The 18848-nt window shown below is 35.5% G+C and overlaps 2 protein-coding genes across 2 annotated transcripts; both read left to right on the forward strand.

The window, feature by feature from the left end:
- The first annotated feature begins 3232 nt into the window (after positions 1-3232).
- On the forward strand, positions 3233-6778 carry LOC132177463 (ACT domain-containing protein ACR4). Its single transcript, XM_059589798.1, has 8 exons — positions 3233-3545; positions 4359-4443; positions 4556-4601; positions 4724-4838; positions 4933-5000; positions 5084-5674; positions 5766-5870; positions 6193-6778. The coding sequence occupies exons 1-8, from the start codon at positions 3542-3544 to the stop codon at positions 6532-6534; spliced, it is 1356 nt and encodes a 451-aa protein (XP_059445781.1). The 5' UTR covers positions 3233-3541; the 3' UTR covers positions 6535-6778.
- Positions 6779-13387: 6609 nt separating this feature from the next.
- On the forward strand, positions 13388-18845 carry LOC132178419 (uncharacterized). The gene is made up of 4 exons (XM_059590856.1): positions 13388-13554; positions 15176-16961; positions 18276-18386; positions 18618-18845. The coding sequence occupies exons 2-4, from the start codon at positions 15186-15188 to the stop codon at positions 18843-18845; spliced, it is 2115 nt and encodes a 704-aa protein (XP_059446839.1). The 5' UTR covers positions 13388-13554; positions 15176-15185.
- Positions 18846-18848: the final 3 nt, after the last annotated feature.

The following is an 18848-nucleotide window of genomic DNA, read 5'->3' on the forward strand; positions in this document are numbered from 1 at the left end:
AAAAAAAAAAAAAAAAAAAAAGAAGCATTTGGACTTTCAAGTTTGTCAAATATTTATGAATTGTGCCAATTAATGATCGGTAAACACAAAAAAATCAATTGTTTACCAACTTATTTATCAAGTTATTGTACTTGTGCTTACTTTTCTCGTTTCTAATGTAAGTACAAAACAAGCATTTTCAATCATGACTATTATTAAAACTAGGCTTGCAATAAAATCGAAGAGAGGTTTTTTTTTCTATAGTTCTATGATGTTGTGTTTCAAAAGAGAAATTGATACCAAATTTTTACTAGTTCAAGATCTAAAACAACGTTGGGTTTTATTTTGATAGGTAATTGAATTGGAAATTGAAATATATTAAGAAAAAATAATTTTATTTGTTCTTTTCTTGTACTTTCTTTACATTGAATGAATACTAATTTAAATTTTTTAATATTTATTTAATTTTTAATTTTAATATATTTTTTTCATTTTTTTCTCCTTTAACTTAATAAAAAACTAAAATTTCTCTCATCTTTCTATGATAGATCCCCCTATTCTGCATAACTTTCTTCTTCTTCTTCTTTTTTTTCTCAAAAATAAAAATAAGATTTTTTTTTTCTTTCCAAAATTGTTAAAAAAAAAAAAACAAAAAATGACGTAAAACTTAATCCCAGAAAAAAGGGGGACTGGGGGAGGAAGCAGATGGGGGCCCACGTGCGAGGGACATTAGGCCGGCATGCAACCGCAAGACATGCGTGTGTGCGCGCACCAAATAATATTGACCGAGAAAGCAAGTATATACAGTTGCCTCTCCATCATGTGGGGGCACTCAGGTCCACCGCAAATATATATATATATATGCCTAAATTACTTGGGCGGTTTATTTTATTTATTTATTGGATTTAAAGGATGTTTTTACTATATTAGACAGTGATTAGTTGTGTTTTAGCTTGGACGGTGGAGATGCATGTTAAGCTAGAAAAATTGGGTTAATTTAGGTAATATTATAGTGATTTGTTAGTTGTCACTGCGTTCGTGAATCAAAAAACAGCAAAAATGTCTGAGTCTTTTCTCTTTTTGAAAAAATCTGTTTCAAATGCTGCGAATTAAGATAGCTTCATTCTCTGTTATAGTAAGATGTTTTTTTTTTCTCCTGATTCTTGGACCATATATGGGAGAGACAGATGTACTCAATATCCAACCTTTCTCAAATAAGGGAACAAAACTAAAAATAAAAATGGTAAAAACATGTTGCAAAAACTAGGTAACATTATACGATTTACACTATATATGGCATGCGTCCCACGTTAGCAGTTTTCACTAATTGTTTGTTGCTTCATTGAATAAGATCTTCTCGGGTCGGGAAACGAAAATGAGTCATAATCAAAATTTTCTTTAACAGATTTACACTATATATGTAGCATTATATATACTATTAAATGCAATTAAATAAAATCTTAACCATAAAATAGATTCTAAGTAAAATAGAAAGGAATAAAAGATGCTTGTCATATATTTTTCTTGCCTACTTATCAAGTTATCATTATGAGTGATGCTTAATAATGTGAACATGTCCTATATATTAGCACATGTTACACATAAAATCCACCATCACATCAGTCGGTAAGATTTTGTTTTTTAATTTTTTTTGTTTGTATAATGCTACTCTTTTTTGTTTAAGTATTGTGTAAAATTCACTTAACTCCCTTAAACTATCACCCCAATGACAATCTACCCCCCAAAATATCAATTGCAACAATTCATCCCCCAAACTATCAAAACAATGACAATGTACCACAAATTTTAACAAAATGACGAAATTACCCTTAATAAAATAAAAACAAAAATACTAAAATTTATTTATTTTTTCAAAATTTTAAGAATATTTTTGTCTTATTAAAAATTATATATGGGTAATTTCATCATTTTGCCCAACTACAACTATATGGGTAATTTAAAAATTAAAATTTTTTGTCTTATTAAAAATTATACATTGTCATTGTTTTGATAGTTTGAATAGTAAATTGTCGTAATTGATACTTTGGGGGTAAATTATCATTGGGGTGTTAGCTTGAGGGGGTTAAATAGACTTTACTTTTAATTATTTTTAAAAAGTTTTTAAAAAGTTTGTATAATGAATGAATATACATATTGTCTTTCTCGACATGCGTGTTGTGCAAAAAGACTTTGTAGGTGTTCGTTTCTTGGAAAGCATTTGGTGGAAGAACAAAGGCGATGATGTCAATTCAATTCGGCTGAAAGTAGGATGGGGCTTCGGTCCACAATAACTTTCTTTTAAAAGAATATAAAATATCATCTAACGTTATCATTTTAATAGATTTTGGTGTTATATACAAGCTTTTTTTTTTTTTGACATGTCCGCACAAGAGGAGAGAGGGGAATTTGAACTAATAACCTCCACTTCATTAAGTGTAGTCCCAGTTGATTGAACTACCTCTTGGGGACGTGTTATATATAAGCTGACTTAGCTAACTATTGTAATTTATATAAGGTTTTTATAAAAGTTATTTTATTTCACATTTACTTATTTGATTGCAAAGAGCAAATCATTGTACAAAATCCCTAATCGTAGGAAATTTGGATCCGTTAGTAAGTGGGACATATTACCCACTTTTATAATTAAGTAAAACAAAAAAAAATTCCCCTTTATCTTTTTTTTATTTTTTTATAAGATCAGATTCAACTTATCTAGCACTATTACAGCACCATTTACTTGCACGTTTTATAAACAATATCGTTAATCGGATGTTTCACACAAAAGTGATTGTCGTACGTGCATGTGTGGATTGTAAAATACATACTCATAAATAGAAAGTTGCATTGGCGCGATGGAAACTCAAGAGTCAAGAGCGAGGGTGACCGCAACAATTTTTTTATTTTATTTTTTTACGTTTTTACCGTTTCTGCCTTTTGATGAAAGAAAGTAAAAAAGTCATTAATATTGGTGTTAGTGAATTGGACTGGGGTCCAATTGGTCCGCTCCACAAACCTTGGAGCGATTATTAACCCAACCGACTAATAACACGTGGCTTATTGTTACCACTTACCACCCCTTCCTAAATAACGAAACTTCAAGCCCACCAGCGCACTTTAGCATATACCTGCCACTGTGTCTAATATGCACCGGGGGTAGTTCAGACTCACTGCTCTGTTTTAGAGAGAAACTGAAATCGGAAACAGAGCATACAAAAGAGAGAGAAAGAGAGAGAGAAGGGGGGAAAGGAAAGGCTAAAAGGGTGCGTGTGTTACGTGGTACTTTTTCGTTGTTGCAGGTTTTGGAGCATCGTGTCGGGGGAAGGGTCTGATTTTTTTGGAATTCTTTTATTTTTGGGTTTTCTTTAAAGGTTGAGACTTATATATATAAAAATATTTCCTTGGTGAGAGAGTACATAGAGAGAGAGAGAGAGAGAGGTTGAGATCTCCGAGTGCGTATATAAATATATACTGTGCTTTGTTGGTCGCAAACACACGAGCTTCCGTGTTTACAGAACCGAGAAAACTTTTGGTGTAGTGGATCACTAATCTTCAAGAATTGGTAATGGGTACGTGCTCCTTCCCCCTGTTCCTCTTTTGTTTCTCGTGCTCTGTTCTTGGATTTGTGCCTCCTGTTCTGTGTTCCTCTGTGTGGCTGTTAATCCTTGTTTGCTTTTGGGGTTGGGCTTTATCCTGGGTAGGAAGTACCGGGCGGTGTGTGTTTCCTGTGGTTTTTGTTTTAAGCTTTTGGGATGGGTGGTGGTCATAACTTTGTTTGTTGTTTTGGCTTTTTAGTTTCGGCTTGTGTTGGTGAAATTTTTTGTGTTCATTATGGTTAATTTGTTGTTTCCGGGGATTTGTACCGGTTCTCTGGTTTTTTTTTTTTTTTTCTCGGATTTTGTGTTTTTTGGGGGCTGGATTTTGTTAGTTATGTGTTCTCTGCAGCCTTAATTGTGATCCCGGCGGATGGAATCTGTGCCTTTTTCTGGTATTTGTGCTTGACTCTCTCTCTCTCTCTCTGTTGAAGCTTTTGTGCTTCAATGGCTTGGTGGGTTATGTGTGTGTGTTTTTTTTTTCTCGTGTTTTCTCTCTCACATTCGCCACCGAGCCTACCAACACATTTACATTTACACGCGCCCCCACCAACTTTTTGGTGGAGGTGGCTTGGCTTAATTGGCTTTCTTGGTATCTGGGCAATTCTAGAATTTGTTAGTTTTCTCTCAAGCCCCCCACCCCGCTCTCCTCCCCCTTCTCTACCCTTGAGAGGATTTGGTTTATGGCTTTTTTCTTTTCTTTCTAATCTTTATGAATTCCAGTGTCTTTTGTTTTCTCTGTAATTGTCCTTTCTTCTCTGATTGGTTCATTTTTTATTATTCCTACAGCTTTTATTTCGGAGGTCAACATGAGCTTTTCACATGACATGGATGATGAATATGAGAAACTCTTTCGGAGAATGAACCCACCTCGGTATGTAAATTTCTGTCTTCTTCAGTGTCTCTCTGAAAGTGACCTTCAAAATTTGGCCCAACTCACGCTGAGATTTACGCCTTTCTGTCCACCAACCTTTTTTCTTTCTCAGGGTTGTAATTGATAATGAGGCCTGCAAGAATGCAACAGTAATAAGGGTATGGCTTTAATTTCCTTTTTTTATTTTCTTTTATTTATTTATTTATTTTGTCCTTTATTGCCTTTTTCCCCCCTTCTTTGAGAATATGTTGGTACTTATTTTTGCTCTATTATGATGCAGGTTGACAGTGCAAACAAATATGGAATACTTCTGGAAGTTGTACAAGTCTTTACTGACCTTAACCTTATCATAACTAAAGCTTACATATCTTCTGATGGTGGATGGTTCATGGATGGTAAGATTCTTTTAGAGTCTCTGAAACCCATTCTCTGATATATTTAACTGCAGAAGTCAAAATTTATTTTGTGATTTTTTTTTTCTTCCACTAGTTTTTAATGTCACTGATCAAGATGGAAACAAGGTTACTGATAAAGGGATTTTGGACTATATTCTAAAGGTGAGTTGCATTGGATATTGATGTATTTCTCTGATTTTTTGCATATACTTAGCTGATAGCTGATTACTTGTGTTCATCTTCAGTCTCTTGGGCCAGAATCATGCTTTATATCTTCTATGAGATCTGTTGGGGTTAAACCATCAACCGACGACACTGCAATTGAGCTAACCGGAAGTGACCGACCCGGACTTCTTTCTGAAGTTTGTGCTGTGCTCACACATCTTAAATGCAATGTGGTGAGTGCAGAGGTGTGGACACACAACACCAGGGCTGCATCCGTGATGCATGTGACTGATGAGGAAACTGGGTGTGCAATTACTGACCCAGAGAGGCTATCTAGGATCAAGGAACTTCTCTGTAATGTACTCAAGGGCAGCAACAAATCTAGTGGAGCCAAGACTGTTGTCTCTCATGCAGCCACACACACCGAGAGGAGGCTTCACCAGATGATGTTTGCTGCTAGGGATTATGACCGAGCTGATGATGATGCCTTGGAAGAGAAGCAGAGACCTAATGTGAATGTTGTCAATTGGTCTGACAAAGACTACTCTGCGGTTACCATCCGGAGTAAAGATAGGCCAAAGCTTCTCTTTGATACAGTTTGCACATTGACAGACATGCAATATGTGGTTTTTCATGCAAATATTGATGCCGAGGGGCCAGAAGCTTATCAGGTATGCCATTTTCCTCCTCCTTTGGTTAGTTACACACGCTTGTGATATTATTTGTAGCATTGTGGCTAATTTTGTAGGGATAAATCTGCAGGAATACTATATCAGGCACATTGATGGATCCCCTGTGAATTCAGATGCAGAGAGACAAAGACTAATACAATGTCTTGAAGCAGCTATTGAGAGAAGGGTATCTGAGGTGAGTACTCTAAATATGTTGAGAGGAACTTGCCAATATTTTACCAACAATTATGTACATTGAACATATGGATAACTATATCTTTGGAATAATTTTGCTGAACATATTTATTGCTTTAACATTGATCTTAATCTTTTGAGCATATTCACAAATTGACTGTTTGTTTGTGTGATTAGGTTCTATAGTTCTCTAGTTCAGATCTCTTTAAGAAATATTAAGCATCCAATAGAACTTGTAAATAGCAGCTGAAAACAAGTGCACTTGGGTCATCTTTTGTTCCTTGGAGAGGCTCTTTTTATTAAATTGTTTCTTCCTCATTCAGGGCTTGAAGCTAGAACTCTGCACCACCGACAGAGTTGGGCTGCTATCAGATGTCACCCGCATCTTCAGAGAAAATAGCCTCACTGTCACCAGAGCAGAAGTCACAACCAAAGCAGGCAAAGCTGTTAATACATTCTATGTTCGAGATGCATCAGGGTATCCTGTTGATTCAAAGACAATAGATTCCATCCGACAAGCAATTGGGCAGACTATACTTAAAGTGAAAGGCAGCCCTGAAGAGTCAAAGCCTGTTACTCAGGAGTCTCCCACCCGGTTCCTCTTTGGTGGTCTCTTCAAGTCTAGATCCTTCGTTAACTTTGGTTTGGTCAGGTCGTACTCCTGAGGAAAACTCATCAAGACCTCACGCCCCCTTGTACATTGAAACCCTTCAAGCTGCATACTTCATTACAAATCTCAACCACAGTGACAGAGTCAAGTCCTTGTAAATACCACCCATTTTTCCTGCTTTTTTAACCCTTTTATTTGTTATTTCGTTGGAATCTTGAAATCAAAGAAGGAAAAAGTCTAAAATCTAACCTCAATGTACATAATTTTTCTCTGCCTTGAATGAATCTTTTTGACTCTAATTTTGGATTCTTGTCCACATCTTGAATGTTCTTTAGAATAGGTTTGTGTTAAGATACTATTACAATTTACAAACCTCGGGGAAGGAATTTCCAGTGAAAAGATGTGCCTAAGAGTTTGAATTTTGTGGATTCAGCTACCTACCTTGACCATTATCACCCCATTGGACGGGGTTGTTTGAGTGGCGGCTTACCTTTTTCCAGTCATAGATTTAGTATCTAGATTCTACCTAACATTTGGATGCCAAGATCTTTTAACATCACTCTCCTACAAAGACAGCCACTTCATAGCTGGGTCCGGTTTGTCAACTAGAAACCATTTGGTTTGTTGTTGAACACTGTGCCAACCCTTTGACAAGTCCATTGTTTTCTTTTCACTGGAATATATATATATTATATATTTGTTTTTGAATAGTTGCACCCAAATGATTTGGTATATACCGTATATGTAAGATTCTGCTAAGGATACCAAAGAAAAAACCCATTTGGATTGAAATAGAAATAGTTCCCTCATTATTCTTTTCACCAACTAAAATAGTAGTTTGCAAGTCCTTCTCATCCAATCCAAAGCAATCTGAACATTCTTTTTGACCAAGTGGGGAGAGAAGAGGATATGGTTTGAAAGCTGAAAGCAAAAAGCTCAACACAATATGAAAAGATGAAGGGAAAAAAAAAAAGGTGGGGGAAAGATGCGGCCTTCTTTTCTGAATTCCTAGCCCCACACTTGTTATAATAATAATAATATTAATAATAATAATTCTATTTCTATTTCTATGTCATCGTCACCACCTACATGATTGGCGCTATCATTATTGGTTGCTGCGTTTCTAGGGGTGCCTCCGCGTGGCATCAGTTTTCACTAGAATTAACATCATTGGATTACTCCCCACCTGCAAGATAAGATGCACCATATAATGTTTAGGTTAATGTGGAAAGGTAATCAGCATCCTCATTAATTCTAGTTGCATAAAAGTAAATCATAATTTACTTTTTATTAGCATGAAAGTGACGAGATGCTTTTTTGTTTTGTTTGAGCACATCTTATTAAAGCTAGAGCTGCACAAGTCTTGAAAAAGTTCAAATAATTGGCCACATTATCCTCTCCCATAAAACCACCCTATTGGCCAAGCATTTCCACTTTATTCATACATTTTGCAAGGCAATATATATATATATATATATATATATAAACAATAGAATAGAGAGACGTGCACAGAGCTGATCTGATACCCCTCTAGTGTTTTGTGTTCTGCTAGACTAGTCAGCAGTCAGCAGTCAGCAGTCAACCATCAATGCTCCCATAACATGTGAAGCATCAGATAGTGATTTATAAATAATAATAAGAAATGCACATCAGCTGGGTTGGCATGATAATCATAGTCTAATAATAAGCACGATTATAAGATATAATATATAATATATAATAAACTTAATTTTATTGCTACATATGCTTAATTCTATATCATAAAAAAATGGGCACGACTCCGTGAATAAAGAAACCCAGAGTGTAAAGGTGAGAAATCAGTAACTAAAGTGTTATGTGCGTCTATGGAGTTGCTGTCACTGAAAACTTTGGGCTTTTAATGTGTGCATTGATTCTTGTTTCACGTGGAGGACGGTTGGAAATTGCCAGTTTCTTATTATGGCACATGCACCATCTGGGCAACCTCCCCTCACATGAACGCCTTTGGAAGAGTTAAAGCCTGTGTGTTTTTTATTAAGTCGTTTTGTTGGAAATGATTCATTCTTTATACATTAAATATATATATTTGTGATGTGCCACTCTCTTGTGGGTCGAGGTGATGCTGATATTTACGAGGCCAATTTTATGTAAAGGACGACTTGAAATTATTGAAACAAATGGCTTAGAGGTATGTTGGGGTGAGACGGTGATTCGGTGAAGGATTCGTCCAATGCTTAAGTCAATTGAGAGTTTGTCTTCGGTGTGGATTCTCTAAGCATAAGGCTATTTCTTCTCCATACGAGTCCATTAATTACGGTCACCGATTATGGTAGGAGGTGTACCTGATAACCCTCTCTCTGTTACGGATTAGGTGGCATTAAATGCTAACTGTCATAGTAATCGGAGGAGAATGGTGCTCTCACATTGTCTTCGGTGTGGGTTCTCTAAGACAGCTGTTGACACATCGAGGTTTGAACTAATTTAGGTAACGGAGTGATTGGGTACTTCACACGGTCACACCCATTGAGCTGCAAGCTGGCCGAAGCGTGGGAGGTAAAATCTAGGCGTATCAGGTACATGCATGTGGGTGCACTTAAAAAAGATAAGTTTATAATGAAAATTGCAGCAATAAAATGCATCACAACTGTCCAGCAATTCTCTTGTCATAATAAATTTCATTAGTTTATTATCTTTCATATTACATGATTGAGATCTGTCTCGATCTCTCTATCTCTCTTTCTAGGCCACTACTAAAAAGAGAATACATAAAAAGGTCCAAGAACATTAAAAAGTGGAGACCCATGGAGGATTCTAGTTCTGAGTTTCCTGGCTTCCAAATTTGTGTTCATAAGGATGACTTCGTATTTAGAAGTTCTTTAAGCCGTTTGCAAAGGCAAGCTCCTTCTCCTCTTCAGTTAAAGCCTACAGTCCCTTCAGCATGCAATGCTGCGTCAAAACCGTTTGTGGGCAGTTCAAATTCCTCTTCGTCGCCATCACCATCTTCATTGAATTCATTCTATCACAGTAAAGATCCCATACCTCTACTTTCGCCTCTTGTGTTGCCTTCGTTGCTTGATTCTGCCTATATTCAGGATGGAAATACAAGGAAATCGCTTTGAATATTCTATATATATAATCTATGGCATATGTTGGCTGGCTCTTAGATCCTCTAAAATGTGGCCAATATTGGTTCTTCTTAAAGGTTAGTCTAATTACTACAATGAATATTTCTCTTCTTTAAGAGTAGTCTTTTTCCCTTTTCCACTTGCTTTTGTGAGATAACAACTATGAGCTGATGATTACACTATCAGCCTGCATTAGCCCTTTTAGCAAGTTACTTGAAAGTCACTTATGAGATGTTAATCAATAAACCTTCCACTTCAAAAGTCACCTAATAATAAGTTGCTAAAGTTTTCAATTTTGGAGGATATATACATCAACAGTTGCACCATTTCAGGTGGATGCTATATGGTTAAAGTAGTATGAATGCTTATTGATTAATGATCCAACAGTTGCACCATTTGGAGTCATGTGTGTGTGCCAGTAATGGTTGCATTTCCTCTCTTATGTAGAGTGCTTTTTCTTTGGCCCGACAGGAAATAGCTCTGACATTTAAGTTAGCAAACAATCCAATAAATTTTGGGATTGTTGCTATCAATTCATTTGACTTGTGTTTTTGACATCATTCACCAGAGTTCTCTTTCACCTTTTGCTGCCAAGCCCCTGCAATTGAAGTTGGCTTTTGAAAAAAAAGAAGAAGAAGAGGAAGAAAAACGAAAAGCAAGCAAAACTTTGCTAATAAGTTTTCAATTGAACCCAATTTCAAGGTAGCAAAATGTACATGTGAAACATTGTATAGTTTGACTTGTTGCGTTGTATTGTGACATTAATATAAGATTATATATATCAATCTCAACCCAACCTATTTAATTAAATGAGTCAAACCTCTCAATTCTAACCTGTTAATTTTGTATTGAGTTCAGGAGGCATGTAAAACATGTTGGACATAATTTTGGATGGTGCACAAATTCTCATTGATATAAAATAATTACAATATTAAAATTAACAATAAAATACAAGAGATAAAAAGTAGAGTATGAAAAGATCTCACAATACTATAGAATCACGCAAGAGCGTTGTCTTTAAAGGTTGATTCGTGCCTCCCGGAGTGTATAATTCAGTGCGATCGGATCCTTTGACACGCAACCTTCCAAGATTAGACTATAGCGTCTACTTTCGTTAATGATGCACTTCCAATAACGAAGATTAATAGAACAACCTTTTGATTTGCTTGATAAAAATCCGCATAGAGAAAAACATCGAATAAAAGACACTAGGAGGACTTTTATTTTATGAACAAAACTAGATAAATATGTCACCAAAAATTGGATGTAAATATAGAAGCTTTTTTTTCTCTCTCTCAAAAAAAAAAAAAATCAACAATAAAACTAACAAAAGTAGTCTTTTATATTGCTACTTTGTTAGAAGGTGTCAACTTAAATTATGGTAAAACTTGAAGAAATGTAATACCAAACGTATTAAACGGTCAAACCGTTGAAGACTAAAACCATTTAACTCACCAATGGCCATAAATCTTAGAGAAAATCATTTGGTCAAAAAAGAGAGTTAATGACCAACAGATACAAACGGAAATGTGAAAGTTGATATTTCTTTTCCACTAAAACTCATGAAGATGTGATAAATGCAAAAAGGTCATAAAAGATATATATACATTTAAAGCTTATGACCATATGTTGAAGACTTGGTCTTCAAAGTATGAAATAGTCATTAATAAAATAATTAAAAGCTTGTAAATAAAACTTTAATGATTAAATGGTTAAAACAAAAATAATGGCTTTTACAAAGTTTTTTTTTTTTGAGAAAAACATAACATTTCATTCAATAATATCACGAGCATAAAGCTCTTACATCACAGAGTAAAGCTCTGAAGCAACCATAGCATAAAGGAACAAGATTACTAGGTTTAGTACAAGATTAAGACCAATCCGCTAACCCATGACTAAAATCAGATTTAATACTCAACCAAATGCATGGATAGCAATTATTTCTCAACCTTGAGAGCAGAAAGACTTTCATGCCGAAACTCTTCATCCTCGACCCGAAGGCCAAGATAATGATCACATCTACAACCCAAAGGTCTGGACCAAAACTAATTAACCCAAAGACGACATAGATTGAGTGAGAGAGGAAATAGCCTTATTACGAACCGAAACAAAACATGGAAATTAAACAATACAGGAAAAAAACACACGCCAAAACACAAATACATCTTAAAGAAGCAACAGAATAGAGAAATAAAACAAGAAAAAAATAGCACACTCCGATCACGCACACGCCGGGAACCGAAAACCGAAGGGGCGTTGGAAGCTCATCGCGGCGGGGACGCGTCGAAAGGCCCAACAGTGGATGGTGGGAGGCGAACAGGCGCGGAGAAGACCGGCAAAGCAGGACCTGTGCAAGCCTGAAACTAGATAAAAGCTTTTGCAAAGTTTTTAATACAAAAAAAAAAAAAAAAAAAAAAAGTTTGTAACACATATATTACAACAAAACATTGACAATCCTACCTACTAGAAGTATTTTGTGATGCATAATGGGGACGTCTTAGGGATATTCAATGCTTGGTCTCTAGATATTACTATTACTTGGACACATGAGTGGAACTAGAATTTTAGAAGAGTCGGGACAAAATTAAAAAAGATAGATTTTTTTAGGGTAAAAATTAATTTTGGGGATTCATTTCATTAAAATACTTAAAATTTAAAGGAAAAATTCAAATTCTTACGACATTTTAAAATTTTGAAGGGCCGAGACCTCAAGACCATAAGTGGTTCCGCCACTGCTAAGACACAATGATAGTTCCTCTGCATCTAGTTACATTATATTATGTTAATAAAACAACAATTTGCTGATTTGCTTACGAAATTTCTTGGCTTGACAAAATGTCACTATCTCTTTAACAAAGTTAAATAATTCTGAATATACACGGTAACATGAGGTGGGTGTCAAGGAAGGTGTTAAGGAAGGTGTCAACGCAATTAATTGTAGCTCCATTTGCTCCTTATTCCTTCAATATTTTGTTCTTTTGGTCAACTATGATTTATATATACTAACAAGTAAATGCCAAATATATTGCAATGAGCAATGTTATCGGCTTTTTTTTTTAATCATATTTTTTTTTTGTAATAAACTTGAAATGACTTTTAAAATCATTACTCCATCAAAATTCAACAATAATTCATGCCACTTCAATTTTAAGAGGATTAAAAAAAAAAAAAAAAAGATAAAAAGATACTAAAAGCACATACTATTACAAAATATATGTACTTTTTATATATTAAAGACACATATGACAAATTTAAATACTGATTTATAAGAAAGATTATGCAAACAGGTGAGAGGAAATTTGTGTCCATTATAAACGGATCTGCATCTTATAGGCCCATGAAGCTCATTACCTGAAGCCACACATCAAATTTTTTAAATTTAAACCGTAGCGTCCACTCTGCATAATGCCTATTATTTAATAAATTATGTATATTTATTTATTTTCTTGAGCTACATCCGAAAATAAATAGGGAGATCAGGACGAGTCTTTCTTACACTTAATTCTAACATATGAAAGAGAAGCAAAGAATGTTGAAATGCATTCATAATAATGATAAGAAGCAACTCATTTGACAATAACATGTGCCCCAAGATTAACTCTCCTATAAACCTAAGAGCATAAAATTGTTCAATTATATATATATATATATATATATATAATTGTTATGTATCATTTAATATATAAAAAATACGTGGGCTTGTCTAGTAATACTTTTGAAGATAATTAAAAAAAAAAAAAAAAAAAATCCCTTTTAATATTACATTAAAAAAATATATGCTTCTTACGTCATGCCAAATTCAGGTTTCTCCCGGTTTCTCTTTTGGTACCAATTTGTAGTTTCCAAAACCCTCACGTCGTCGGTCACCTTCGCTCGCGACCTCTTAATCACCTTCTATCGGTCTCCTTCTATTGCGAAGAGTAAGGCTGGCTCGTTCTATTGCGAAGAGTAAGGCGGCTTTTCATTGAGAGGTAAGCCTATTTACTTTAATTTCTCCTGCTATTTTTCGATTTCATGCTTTTAGTTTTCGTTCTTGGAAAATTGGGATAGTTTTGTGCTTACAAAAATAAAAATCTGGATTATTATGCAGTTGCTTTGTGTTCGATTTTGACTTTGTCGTTGTAGTTAGGGTTTGGTTGCGTTCAGCAATACGCCAAGCTTCTTCCTCGTGAGAGACGATTACGCTCTCTGATTTTTTGCTTAAGTCTGGTTTGGGTGTTTGAATGTGAATGTTATTTTTAGGGCTTTTGGTTAAGGCATATATTTGAGGCTAAAAGATTTGGTTTGTATTGATGAAACTGTTCTTTGGCAAGGACGCTTAAAGATTTTGGCGTTTCAATCGAATATATTTCCTAAAATTACTATATAACTATATTAGTAATTTAAGACAGGGAAATGCTTCTTTGTATAAAATCTCTTGGTATTCTATTCATTATTAGTTTTTTTTTTTTACTTATCAAAAAAATATATATATATTTCCTAAAAAGAAAATTTGGGCGAATTGTTATTTCACTTGTTCTGTATCGTTTTGAAAAGAATTGATATGTCCAGGAAGTTTTTATTTTTATTTTTATTTATTTTTTTTAAAAAAGCGCAGTAGCATAGGCATCCAGAATTATGTGCAAACTTGAGAGGAAATTGAAGAGGGGTTGCACCCAAGTGTCTTCCTCTTTCTTTTTTTTTCTTTTCAAGTACCATTTATGCAGACAATTATGCTATTGTTTTTTGTTATCGGCAGAGTAAAGATCTCCATCCCGTTCTCCTTTTCTTAGAGAGAAGTATTTATTTGATGGAAATTGGTAAGAATAGATTGATAAATCAACAACTTATCGATATGGGTAATGCTGTTTATGCTTTGTCAAATGTTAATGCAACGATTAAATTAATGACATGAACTATATTGCTGCCCTTGCACCATGGGACCCCAATCAACCATACATCCCTGTCAATTCCTTCCTCAGAATACTTTTATCAGAGACCATACACACCTGAGAAGGCCATCTAATGATATTTTACACATTGAGACCTACAAGATGCAGAGAAGTTACCTTCTGCATCATTACTCTTTTTGACCCAAAGCAGCAGCACCCCACCTGAAGGACATACTGCACACAGATTATCCCAGCCAGTGACTTGAACCCAAAAGCAATGAGTTAAGAAACCTTTGCCCCAGTCAATTATCTGTAAAATGAACACTGGACCACCTTCTTCGGCAATCACTTTGAAAGATTTTCACTCAATCTGAAAAAAGCTACTCCTTCAATTAACCCAAAACTTGGTTGATTGTATAAAAACGGAGGCTGGGTAATTTCAGGATCTCTAGACGCTAGCGTGATATAACAGAATCATAATGAATTGGAAAAATAGGTCTGCTGGAAATATTCACCATTGTATTGCTTGTGGATTAAAATTTTATCTACTTTTAGCAACATATAATTAATTCTCAAAATGGTACCTCATTTCACTTTCATGTGCCAATCGAAATAGGGTGGAAATACCATCCTTATTGGTCTCATGTTGTGGATATGTTGTTTACTACCTGTGTATTTATGCTATCTTGAATAGTCATTTTCTTACATATGTTGTTGCCAGGCAGAAGTAAATGGGAGGAAAAGGAGTATCAAGAGGTCATTCTCAACCTGGAACTTCTTCTGGGAAGAAAAGACTGAAAACTGGCGAGACTAAAGGAAATCTTGATGATGTTGTTCTCATTGATGTTGACAGTGATCAATCTAGTAATGTTATTATTATTGACGGTCCCGAACCTATACAACAGACTTTAAGAGGTTCCAATGTGCAGAGAAAAGGGAGAAAATTTCCACTTGAGGGTGTTATTAGTATTGACGATGATGAAAGTGATATCATGGACCATCCTGGAATCAGTGACAAAGGTGGTGGGGATCTGGATAGTGATGCCACCTCAAGTAAAAGATGTTGTCCTTCCTCTAAGAATATGCGGAATACTGTAGACTTGGATGGTGATGAATGTTGGGTTGTCCATGAAAAAAGATCTTCATTCAAGTTGTCAAAGTGCAATCAAACATACTCAGAGAAAACTGCTAGCAGAAATCGTTATGGTTTGGATTCCGAGTTCGAGAGTGGTTCATCTGATAGCGATTGTTCTGATTGTGAGCTTATGGAAGGTTCTTTTGGAAAACTTCATGAACAGTGGAAAAAAGCTTCTTTAAAGAGAAAACATGATCTTCCCAATGGTCAATCTGGTTCAGATGATCAGACTAGTATTTCTGGTTCCCATACTGATAGCCCCACAAAAGTTGAAGTAGAAAATAGGACAGAAAAACATCCAGAGGTCCCTGTTTGTTCAAGTTCTAGCAATGAGGATTGTGAAAAGGAAAATTTGTTTGGCTTCTTTGCAAGTGGTGATGGATACATGCGGAGTACTTCCTTAGGCTCTGGTATGGAGAGCCCTTTTGTGAAATTTGATCATAGAGATCCTCCTCTCAGCCATGGGTGGCAGAGATGCAATCATGTTAATAGTGGTGGCAGTGGTTTTTGCCGTGGAGAACAAAGTCATCGAAGACATCCTTTATCAACTGATCAAGGACAGAGTGATAAACAATCTAAATATGCAAGGTCCAATCAAGAAGGTGAAATACATACTGGTCCTGATAGAGTTGTATCAACGAACAAAGATGGTGACTTTCCACAGGCACCTTCTAGTTGCAATTCCTTTGATGAAACAAATGATAATCTTGATAGAGTCGTGACAAATGAAGCTGGTGGCAATGAAGAAGAACAGGTTAATGGCATTGGCAATGGTTTTTGCAATGAAGAAGAACACCAACCCCAGAGTTCTTTATGGTCCAACCAAGAGCAGGGTGGTAAACGATCTAAATGTGCAAGTTCCAATGAAGACAGTGAAGTACATGTTAATCTTGATGGAGGAGGTATATTCAGGAACAAAGATGACGGGTTTCAATGGGCACCCAGTTGCAGTAATTTTGATGAGAAAGATAGAGTTGTGTCGAATTCTCGATCATCTGGTGAAACACAGTTTGATAATGGTGTTGCTTGTGCTGAGTACAAAGTTAGAGCTTTTCCTGAAGAATCTTTCTTTTGCAACATCCCATTCAAAGGCAAGTCAGGAGTCGGTAATGAAAAATTTTTTTCTAAAGAAAAGGTTATAGAGGATTCTGAGCAAAGACATTTTAGCAACACTCAACGTACTGAAACACATTTGGTGGAAGCAAAAAAGGCATATGATGTAAGGGATCAATTACTTGCCCAAGATGGTGATGTTACTCCCTCTTGTCAAACAGATATAATTAATGAACGAGAAAAGCTGAAGGAGACTGATGAATACAAGCGAGCAATTGAAGAAGAATGGGCATCTAGGCAGCGACAATTAGAAATTCAGGTTTGACATATATGTTAATTGTGGGTAGTTGCTTCTAAATGCCATTCTGTTTTCTCCCACGTCATATTTATCCTCTTCTAATTTTATACTGTACCATGTATTTGCATGACTGAATATCTTTTTTCCCCTCCTGATTTGCACTCACATTTTCTTATTTTGTCCATTGAGCAGGCTCTAATATTTGTGTGTGAATGTATAATTATTGCCTGGAATTGTTAAAGAAAGCACATGTGTGGTACACGCATATTGCCAGCTAATTTTTTCTTCTAATGTATTTCATACACAGGTCATATGGATTAAATTGTCCGCTTTTATGCCTTCACATAATTCTCAACTATCTCTGTTGAATAACACTTATGTCCTATGAATTCTTACTAAGTATCCGATGCAGTTAATGGTCTAATGCATATCTAACAAACAAGAGTATCTATATGAACTATCACATTCTGCTCGATAATGTGTTAGTTATGTAGTTTAAAACTAGGTACAATTAATGTTCAAGTTTACAATGCTTTTGAGATGATAAAAATTCTCTGAAAATTGTCTATGGTAAGAGTTTCTTCTGGTGAGATGGTAGGGACATTAAATAAAAATTTAATTTATTAGAAGTTTTTTTACCCCTCTAAATGTTTTTTTAATTTTTTTTATTATTAGTAATTGAGATATTGTTAACAGTAAGACACCCACGCACACAGGAGTTTAGCTGCCCTAGCCTTTGGAGGTAGCTAAACCACCCCCAAAGGCCATTGGGTTCGGCCGCTTCCTTTGGTAATCAGGGTTACTTCGGCCACCTCCAAAGGCCAGGTTGGGGGTGGGGGAACCACCCCTTGTGGCCATGGCCAAAGGGGATGGTTCGGCCACCCCCAAACCCCCTCGTTCTGTTAATTTTGTTTTTATTTTTTTCTAATGTGGCATTTTTAAAATGACATGGCAAAGTTAATTGGTGTTGACTCATTAATATGTACACGTGTCAAGATTTCATTAGATATGATGTGGCCATCAGCTTACATATCATTGCTTACCGTTAAAAAATCTAATGGATGTAGTGATTTGATAACATTGCATACTTTAAGAACTGCCTTTTACATTCTAAGGAGTGATTTTAATAAAAGGTAAAACTATAGAGCCCTTACAGTATTTCTAAATTTTTCTCTTTAGTTTTGAACATTTTTTTGGGGCTGTTCATGAGACATGTTCTTCACTTCTTATCTTAAAAACTTAGGTTGAAGCATATGGGCAAACCAAGAACTATTGAATTATTCAATAGTTGACAAACGTATTATCTGAAACTTAAATATACTTGCTCTTTTGCAGGCAGAAGAGGTACAGAGGTTGCGCAAGATAAAAAGAGCGGAAAGGCGTTTACTGGACATGCAAAGAAGGCAAAAGCAACGTGTGGAAGAAGTGAGAGAGACTCAAAAGAAGGTGTTGAAACTTTTGATTTAGCATAATAGATATATTATAACTTCCCTTCGACAAGGCTGCTTTTCCTTAGCCTTCTCTGGTTTACCTTCTCTTGCTCTGCTTCCGCTTGTCTTTGTGCTACAGTTTGCTGTTTATGTATTTCCTTCTCAAGTTTAGCCAGACACGATTTACCATTTCGAAGATTGCTAATATTAATTTCTCCCCCTATCTTCTAAATGATGCCAAATACAGGATGAGGAAAATATGAACTTGAAAGAGCAGCTTCGTGTTGAAATAAGGAAGGAGCTTAATAAATTGGAAATGATGTGCATTGATATGGCTTCATTGCTTCGTGGTTTAGGAATCGAAGTTGGAGGTGGTTTTTATCCCTTGCCACATGAGGTGAGTTACATACATCGCATGCCTAGATACGTACCTACCTACCTACCTACCTACCTACCTATAAACGTTCATAGATAATGG

This window comes from Corylus avellana, chromosome ca4 (assembly GCF_901000735.1).
Source record: "Corylus avellana chromosome ca4, CavTom2PMs-1.0".
Lineage (NCBI taxonomy): Eukaryota > Viridiplantae > Streptophyta > Magnoliopsida > Fagales > Betulaceae > Corylus > Corylus avellana.

Bases quoted from the DNA above. Each gene is read 5' to 3' on its own strand.
- LOC132178419 (XM_059590856.1), top strand. From the start codon at position 15,186: ATGGGAGGAAAAGGAGTATCAAGAGGTCATTCTCAACCTGGAACTTCT. The intron at 16,962-18,275 runs GTTTGACATATA...GCTCTTTTGCAG, and splicing joins AGCGACAATTAGAAATTCAG to GCAGAAGAGGTACAGAGGTT. The intron at 18,387-18,617 runs GTGTTGAAACTT...TGCCAAATACAG, and splicing joins TGAGAGAGACTCAAAAGAAG to GATGAGGAAAATATGAACTT.
- LOC132177463 (XM_059589798.1), top strand. The intron at 4,444-4,555 runs GTATGTAAATTT...TTTCTTTCTCAG, and splicing joins CGGAGAATGAACCCACCTCG to GGTTGTAATTGATAATGAGG. The intron at 5,675-5,765 runs GTATGCCATTTT...ATAAATCTGCAG, and splicing joins AGGGGCCAGAAGCTTATCAG to GAATACTATATCAGGCACAT.